At 44.0% G+C, this 9142-nt stretch overlaps 1 protein-coding gene across 1 annotated transcript; it reads left to right on the top strand.

Annotated features, from left to right (window-relative positions):
* Nucleotides 1-6311: 6311 nt before the first annotated feature.
* LOC119342899 lies at nucleotides 6312-8567 on the top strand (the record flags this gene model as incomplete). Its single annotated transcript, XM_037614191.1, has 2 exons — nucleotides 6312-7942; nucleotides 8069-8567. Coding segments are annotated over exons 1-2 (2011 nt in total), but the record flags the coding sequence as incomplete, so codon positions are not given.
* Between the last annotated feature and the right edge of the window lie 575 nt (nucleotides 8568-9142).

The raw sequence follows: 9142 nt of genomic DNA, 5'->3' as shown, positions 1-9142 counted from the left end.
AAGAGAAGGGGAAAAGAAAATTCCAGCTTTGACAGCAATCTCCTTCTTTCCAACAACCGAGCATAGACCATCATATCATGTTGAGATGAGGAACTTCCCAGAGCTATCAACTTTCTCCTAAAAGCAATACACCTTATGAAGCTGAATTCCTACAAAATTAAAATCAACAAGAGAGGCAGCTACAGGACATGATTCAGTGACATGAGAGTGAGAAGAGCAATTGAGTGTAGGTCCTCCAGCCATTTGAAAAACTTGATGAGCTAAATTGTGAGCCACCCCATTCAAATTCCTAGAAATATGAAAAACTTGGGGATTAAGATTAGAAGTAGAGTTTACAAAAGAAGCCACTTCTTTTCTAATATTCCAAGGAGTGGAAGAGTGAGCAATATTCCTGGCAGCAGCAACAGTGGCAAGACAAAGAGAATCAGTTAAAAAAGTAGGAGTTTGAATGTTAAGGCAAGCCGCCAATTGAGCTGCACAAGCAAGAGCAATTGCTTCAGCTTGAAGAGGAGTGTCCGTCGAAGGGCCTGAAGCTTGAACCTGAATATTTATTTCCCTATTATAAGAAGGAAGACAAAAGTAAACTCCCACACCTATGCGCAATTGACCTTGCTGAAATCCTGGAACTCTAGAAGTTCTGAAAGCAGCATCAGAAAACACTTTAGCACCATTAATGAGAAGGTCTGATTTGAGAGTATTGCCTTGCTTAGGAAGAGGAGATTATCAGGTTGAGAAGCCTGCAAAGACTGAATATTAGTAGAAGGCAGAATCTCCTCTTGGAGAATATTATTCAAACTAGTAGCAGCAATTTTAATTTGGTAGGAAAAAGAAAATTTCCTCTCAAAGAGGAAATCATTTCTAGCCTTCCAAATGCACCACATAAAATTGAAAATATTTTGCAAAGATGCATAAGGATGGCCCGTAGAAGCAAAGTGAATCAGAAGGGAATGCATTGAAGAGTGACCTTGCACAAGGATGTCAGATCTAAGAAACCAAGGAGCAGAGAACCAGGCCGCTCTAGCAAAGTCACAAAGAAAGAAAAGGTGAAACTCATCTTCTTGCTGAGCACATCTACAACAATTCTGCAAAATGTGAATAGAAAAACGGCCTGCTCTCATTCCTATGGGCAAAGCTTTGCTAAGCATCCTCCAAGCAAAAGTTTTAACCTTGGGCAATAAATCTTTCTGCTTCCAAATAGTTTTAAGAAAAGCTTTCAAATCCAAAGGAACATCCAGAGGAGCAGTTCTAGGATTAGTATGAATGTCTTGTAAGCAAAGTTTATAAGCAGCTTTGGAAGAGCAAATACCATTGGGAGCCAAAGGCCAACAAAGAATATCAGCATTATCATCATCGAGAATATCAATGTTGATAATCTGAGTAGCCAAAGGTTGCTGTAAAAGAGAGAAAATGAGCTGACGGTTCCATTGCCTTTGCCCAGGCTGCCAAAGATCCCTAACCAAGGAGGGATAAATAAAGCCTGATGGTTGAGGAATGAGAAAATCATGAATAGAGTTCCAAAGATTGCACCAAGGCATGCTCCAAATAGAAACATTACCTTGAGTGAGTTGATAGAAGGCATGCTCTTTAAGTTTAGGAAGCATTTTTAAAATGGAAGACCAAAAGGCAGATTTAGGTGGATTATTAGTAGCTTTCCAAATAGAAGTGGTAGAAAAATATTTGGCTTGAAGAACACAATATAATTGGGAGGAGGGGTTTTTAGCTAACCTCCAAGCCGCAGCAAGAATAAGACTCTCATTGACGGCTTTTAGATTTCTGATTCCAAGACCACCTTCAGACTTGGAGTTGGTAATATCCTTCCATGCTCTGAGACAAAGACTCCTCTTAGAATCTGTTTCTCTAATCCCTGTCCACCAAAAATTCCTAATGATAGAAGTGAGCTTGGCAATAAATTTTTTTGAAAACAGAATGTTTGCCATATAGTAAACAGGGATAGCAGAAAAGACAGAGCGAATAAGTTCAAGACGGCCAGCATGAGATAGCATGTTAGCTTTATAAGAGGGGAGCTTATTTAAAAATTTATCCAAAACAAAGTTATAAGCAGCACCCCTATTCTTAGCAGGCAAAATTAGAGGATGACCAAGATGAGTGAAATTAGCATCAAGATTAGCAATAGGAAAGACTTGCTTAATATCATTAATAATATTCTGAGAAACATGATTGCTAAAGAGAATGGCAGATTTATTCCAGTTAGGAGTTTGACCAGAAAGAGCACAAAAGTGTTGAATAAGACTGGCCATCGTCTGAGCCTCCTGATAAGTAGCGTGCCCACACACCAGAAGATCATCTGCAAATAGAAGAGAATGGACAGAGGGGCAGTTTGGTCCAAGAGAAATTCCCTGCAATTGGTTAGCCTGCAAAGCTTCATTAAGCAAGATGGAAAGTTCATTAATTGAAAGAACAAACAAGTAAGGAGACATGGGACAGCCTTGTCGTATTCCTCTGAAGCTCTTAAATTTAGGAGAGGGCTGGCCATTAATGAGAACAGAGAATGAGGGAGATGAGTTGCATGCATGAACCAAATTAACAAAATGACCATGCAGCCCTTTACGAGCCAGAGCAGAAACAATGAAATTCCATTCTAAAGGATCAAAAGCTTTGGCAAGGTCAATCTTAAGCATAAAGGCATCATATTTCTAGGATTTAAGAGAAAACGAGTGAGCAATTTCCTGAGCAATGATAATGTTGTCACTAATACGTCTACCCTCAATAAATGCTTGTTGAGCTTGGTCAATGTAATCAGGAAGATGATACTTAAGTCTATTCGCAAGAGACTTAGCAATGATTTTATAAAGCACATTACAAAGACTAATAGGACGGTAGTCCATGGGCACAAGAGGAACCAACTTCTTAGGGATAAGAGCAATATTGGTATCATTGATGTGAGGGGGAAGTGTAGCAGTATTATAGAAGTGAGTGACAAGCTGAGTTACCTCATCCCCAGTCCAATCCCAAGTAGCTAAATAAAATTCTACATTGAACCCATCAGGACCAGGAGAAGCATTAAGCTTCATGTCTTTAAGAATCCGCAAAAGTTCAGTCTTGTCCGGAATAGAATAAGTAGGATCATTGTTGTCATTAGTCCAAATAGGGGAAGAAAAAGGCCTGCCGGCATAAGTGTTAGGAGAGGAAAATATGTGTCTGGAATAATTAACAAACGTTTGCATCATGGCCTCCGGTTTGAAATGAATATTGTCATGCTCATCTTTGATAGAACAAATAGTATTTCTTTTTCTACGTTTGAGCACAGTCTGATGGAAGAATTTTGTGTTGCGATCACCTTTTACAGCCCAAGACTTTTTACTTCTTTGCCTATAAAACTGATTGAGTTTGGAAAGCGTAAGTTCATACCTATTAGTAAGAGTACTTTCCAAAACATGGTCCTGTTGGTGGAGAGGCAGCTGTTGCAAATCCTTGATTCTGGATTCTAGCTCAGCAAATTCTTGTTGGAGAGGTTTTTTCTTCTTGCACCAGACTTTTAAAGATCCTGCCAAAGAAGATGACTTTACAGCAAAAGAGGTCAGGGAACTAGAAATCCAATTATTTTTAGCAAAAGAGTGAAAATCTTTTTCCATAAGCCACCAGTTTTCAAATTTAAAAGATTGTCTAGGCCTAACAAGTTTACCTTCCGAGGAAATTAAAATGGGAGCATGGTCACCAAGAATAATAGGAAGATTCAGCACTTTAGTATTAGGATAAAAAGCGCACCAATCAGAATTGACCAAGCATCGATCAAGACGTCTATGAATGGGCTTAGAAGTATGTTGCCTACCACGCCAAGTATAAGCAGGACCACTATAACCAATATCAAACAGCCCACAATTTTTAACAAGAGACCTGAAAGCATTCATACGATAGAAGTTGATATTACCATCACACGCATCCACATCATAAAGGATATCATTAAGGTCACCCATACAAACCATGGGCTTTCCTAGGTTATCATAGACAAAATCAGCAACTTGGTCCCAGATGGCATTAGCCTGCCTGTGATTTTGATTCCAAGATCACCGTGTGCGAGTGGCTTGTTTGGGTATTGGGACCCTTCCTCTCAGTGACTTGCATTTGGTTAGCCTGAAGGGGAGGCTCAGGCGGTACATATTTGCCGAGAAAAAGGGTGAGGAGACCGGCACCTTGATTCTTTGTGAACTGGCGACCTAGCACGCCGAGATCGCATGTGTCAACGCGAGGACCCAGGGGAAAAAAATATATGAGACCAGGTCTCATATAAATCAGGTGAGACCCGCCCTGATGAATGACATGTGGCATTCACAAATCACAAAGCATCTAATCTCCCCTCCCCCCCCCTGATTTCAGGTGGGGGATGGAGTGGATGCTTTGTGATTTGTGGATGCCACGTGTCATCCATCAGGATGGGTCTCACCTGCTAATCCGTGAGACCTGGTCTCATAGAATTTTTTTCCGGACCCAGGAGATGAGGGATTCTTGCAAGTACTAGGTAGGAGATCACGAAGCGTACCACTAGACACAGACACATCGCCCCTTGGAGAAGTAGATTCTAAGTAGCATGAAGCAACTATAGTTGAACTCCCGTCTCCTCACCAAATCCCTTGAGCAGTCTGTCTTATGTGCAGTTCATCTGGGTGTCGCGGGTGCAATGCCTTTAATGCATTCACATGTACGGGGAAGTGCTTCCGTCGGTGGATTACTAGATCAGGTCACTAGACTTGGGACTCATGACTAGGGTTTCCAAAACCCTTTGGTCAACCAATCGTATCTGGCGACAATCTTTCACTTACTCATTCTCACAAGAATGCACCCTTTCACTTATGCAAACTGTTGGATTCTACGGTAGGATGTGTCGACTGCAAATTAAAATTGCGACCTGCAGAACATCTAGGATCACGAATCATTACCACTAGGAAGCGCGTCTCCAGAGTCGTCTCCTCCTTGTCGATCTCCCACATAGCCGATCGGGTCCCGTGAGCAGGTTTGCCAGAGCGGCGCAAGTGCACCACCTCTAACGGTATCCGCGTGTGTAGGAGGAACGTTGTGCGACGGACTGCTAGGTCCGATTATGCAACCGGTGATGAGTGAAGGTGGCTAGTTTCAACACATGCAAAGCTCTAGTGATGGCGCCGAAGCGATCAATCGAATGAGTGTGCTACACCTCCACTATATATAGGCTTCCGTCGCGCGTTCAACACTTGGGCCTCGCACGGGCCCTAAAGCCCAAAGTCTGTCCAGCTTGGATCCGAGTCCGAGTAGGATTACATCTAACTCGTGGAGACGGATCCAACCTCACAGGTTCCTCCCATTAAGTGTGTGATCCCTTATGTTCAAGTCGGCATGGTCGCTGCTCGGATCACTTCCGACCTACTCGGTTGGTAGTGGGCTCTAGCTAGGCATGCCAACCACCATGTAGACCATGAAGCCGGTTGGCGAACTTGTACAATATGTCACACTTATGTTCCATTTGCCACATGATATATGTTGTCGGGCTCAAGGTGAGTCTATCATCCTTGTGCTAGCCCGACCTTTTTCTCGTTACAGTGATGCCGACTACAAACCAGACTATCTCATAATCCGTGTCGCATGGCCATACTTCTCTTGGTCGGGTCGCACGAGGGGTCCAGAGTATATCTCTACTGATCGGGGCAAATCACATCTTACTCGACCATGTCTCGCAGCATGGGTCTGGACAAGTCTGAAGCCTACCTTTATAACTACCCAGTTACGGAGTAGCATTTGGTCGGCCCAAAGCAGGGTTGTCACCATCCCGAGTACGTGCGTCAGCTTAGGTCTTAAGACATAAAACGTATGTTGTACTAGAGACTCACAGATGACATATCGTTGCATCTCATAGTTAGGTATGTTCGACTCAGACCTTATCTCGATTTGGATCCGACTATGTCAAATCCAACTAGATATCGATCCTTCCGGACCCATATTATCCGGTTAGCATCTAATGCTTCATGAAGGCATCACCACCGTCACAGTGTGGCTGATTAGGAAGCACCGGAACACGTGTATCTTTGACAGCGTGCAGCCGTCCGCAGAGTAACTCATCCGCGACGTCAAGCAGGAAGCGCTGACTTGGGCACAGGCGGGTGCCAAAGGGCTTAACAATATCATCCCTGTAATCTAGCCCTAGTGTATTGGGGCTGAGCAACCCCTTCTCACCTGCTCATCGGAACCCTAGGCTACGCCCAAACGTGTACATAGCTGCTGCGTTGCCACTCTTGTTTTCTACCCTCCCTATCAATGGGACGATATGCAATTTGTGTATTCGCGAAATAAAATATATCTCCTATTGATTCCAGATTGAATTTAAATTTGAGCTTTACAACACAACAGGGTGGTCGATAACTATGGGGGTGAGAACTGGAGCTCATTTGCGGCGTCATCAAGGGGATTGAATGCGGTACGCTCAGTATTTGCACGGGGCAGGATGGATGATGACAATATAAGAGCTGTACTGTTGGTTAAGCAAATTTTAGGATGTATTGCATTCTGGGTCCAACTAGCGACGTACGCCATTCTATTATTATGCAGTGCTGCTGTTATCTTTCATGCGGGGCCGTTTATCGCTATCGGGGTTTCCCTGTGGCGTTTAAAACAGCATGATTACGGTAACTCTGATGGAGATTCTAGCACAGCAAACATGAAGCCGGCCCTTGATGTCTTGTACATCATTGTTGTGGTCCAAGGTGCAATCATTAACTACAGTCTAATGCTCAATGCTCTTGTGCCGAAAAAGCTAGTGGCCGTAGTGGCCAAAATATACGGCTTCGAAGGTCCAGGTGTCGCATTAGTTAAGAAATACATGATAGAAACAAGGAAGGGATGCGCGAAGCACCCGTCGTTCGCCAAAGGAAGGAACCTGGTGACATATGCTGTGGACCTGATGGCGCATGATAAGTTGCCTCAAGACTACCTCTCCGGGTTGAAGATCCTGAGAACAATCCTCGGACCACTGGACCAGATGAAATCGAATAAGTTTAAGGAGCAGCGCATGCTAATAAGACAGCTGATCTTGTACGCACCATCCAGCCACATCTTCCGCCGCCTGTTGGTCCTATCAAATCCGAGAAGCTACCCATATGGCACAGAAAAGAGTGCGCAAAGAGAGATGACCAAGCACGCAGCGAGTATAGTGGTGCACATAGCAGACGGGGCCAGTGAGGAGCAGATTCCCCAAGTGATCCAGTGCATGTCATCACTGATGGGCACATTCGAAGAAAGTGAGCATTATCCCGAGGAGGAGGACTACCTGAAGCGGTTGTGGGAATGTCTGCATGTTCTTTTTTTGTTCGCAGCCGACGAGAACAATTGTATACTCATCATCCACACTCGAGGTTTGCTCACCAAGATCCTGACGCCTCTAACCTCCGACCACTACCACCAAAATAATCATGAAGATTGGGGGGACGTACTAGTGGAATCACTGAAACTGATTAACCGGCTCACGACTGTTCATGGTCATGGACAAACCCTGCTTCGGGATATCTCAACCAACCAGGAAGCAGTCGAGCCAATGAACAGGATTCTCGGGTGTGCCGAATGTGATGATAAAGAACAGAAGGCATTGATCATAAGGATTTTCACCGAACTACACGTGCAGGTGCAGCTCCCAAACAGAGTAAATTTCATCGAGATGCTAGCAGACATCTACACTTACACTGCCGTCGGCTCCACCAGAATACCTGGGCCAGCCAGAATAGCGGCACTTGAAGCACTGGCGAAGCTATGTTCCCGAGATGGAAGCAATGCCAGGATTATTTTACAAGTAAATGGTTCTGCAGTTTACTCTTTCACAGGGGATCTTGACGCTGCAAGTAATGGATATTGCAGATACCATATAAGTGTAGCGGAAATCCTACAGCATGCTTGTCTCCATTACACTAGGGATGATGAATGCCTCGGAGTACTCAAGGGATCCATGACTTACGTGATGCCAAAGGTACATCTCTGTCCAATAAGATTAAATATAGTAAAAGTTCTTGGATGCTTATCAATTATCATCTCTTTATTATCTATACATGTCAATTAAAGACTTACAGGAGAAACATACTCTTACCATTTGCAGGTGCTCACCAAAATACTTACAGGTCAAGAAGGCGCTGCTTCGCAAAATAATTGCCAGCACAGGATAATTCAAAAACAGCAAATAGAGAAAGCTCTATTATCCCTTGGCGTGACAGTACATGAGATGTTCATCAGTGCTGATCAGGATTTGGCTGTTCATTTTGATGGCGCAATTGGTGAATTTAGCCTCCCGGTGAAGCTCAGGGAGATGGTACAAAGAAACAGTGACCCCACGGCAAGTTGCCTTATTATACTTAAGCTTATCAGCAGAATGGTCATATCGATGATGAAATGCAGAGGTAGCAGATACCCCAAGCCAGACTTGGAGAGCTTGGTGGATGCACTGTGGAAGGCTTGCAGCAGAAAGATGTATTTTATTGACAGCTCCATGGATTTCGCAAGCGGTGACCACGCAGCGAAGCCTCACAGGATTCTGGATTCATTTGTCATAGAAGCAATGGAGCTTGTTCGCAACTACAGGGAAACGGAACCATACCATTGTCGGTGGGGAGCTCTCATCCAATTAAGACCTTATCATTCGCCTGCTTTATTTAATATTTGTGTTGAGCGTTCATCTTATAACCATGTCAAGAATCAACTATGTTATGCCATATCTCAGTGTATCTCTGAAACTAGTACCATGTTAAGATTCAACTATGTTATGTCATATACTCAGATATGTCGGTGTACCTCTGAAACTAGTATTTACCATGTTAAGATTCAAGTATGCCATGTCACTCATATCTCAGTCTATCTCGGAAACTAGTATCATGTCAAGGATGAACTTTTTTGTGTCACTCATATCTCAGTGTATCTCTGAAACAAGTACTTGTTGATTGTGCAGGGCAACGATTTTTTCTCTAACTAGGCGGGCAGGGGCTGTTCCACCACCAGGTCGGCTGAGAGAATCGAAAAATAACGGAGGTATTTGTTGGAACTTACAATTATCTGCCAGTGCAATGGAGGCCGCTCGTGACGGCGAGCTCCTAGCAGCAACTTGCCCGGCTGCGTGTACGCGGTCGGTGGGATGGTCCGGGGGAGGAGGTGAAGCCGGAGGCGATCCCGGGGGAGCCGC

This window comes from Triticum dicoccoides, unplaced genomic scaffold (genome assembly GCF_002162155.2).
Source record: "Triticum dicoccoides isolate Atlit2015 ecotype Zavitan unplaced genomic scaffold, WEW_v2.0 scaffold108439, whole genome shotgun sequence".
Lineage (NCBI taxonomy): Eukaryota > Viridiplantae > Streptophyta > Magnoliopsida > Poales > Poaceae > Triticum > Triticum dicoccoides.
Note: the sequence above shows the minus strand (reverse complement) of the source record. Positions and strands in the feature narration are given on the sequence as shown.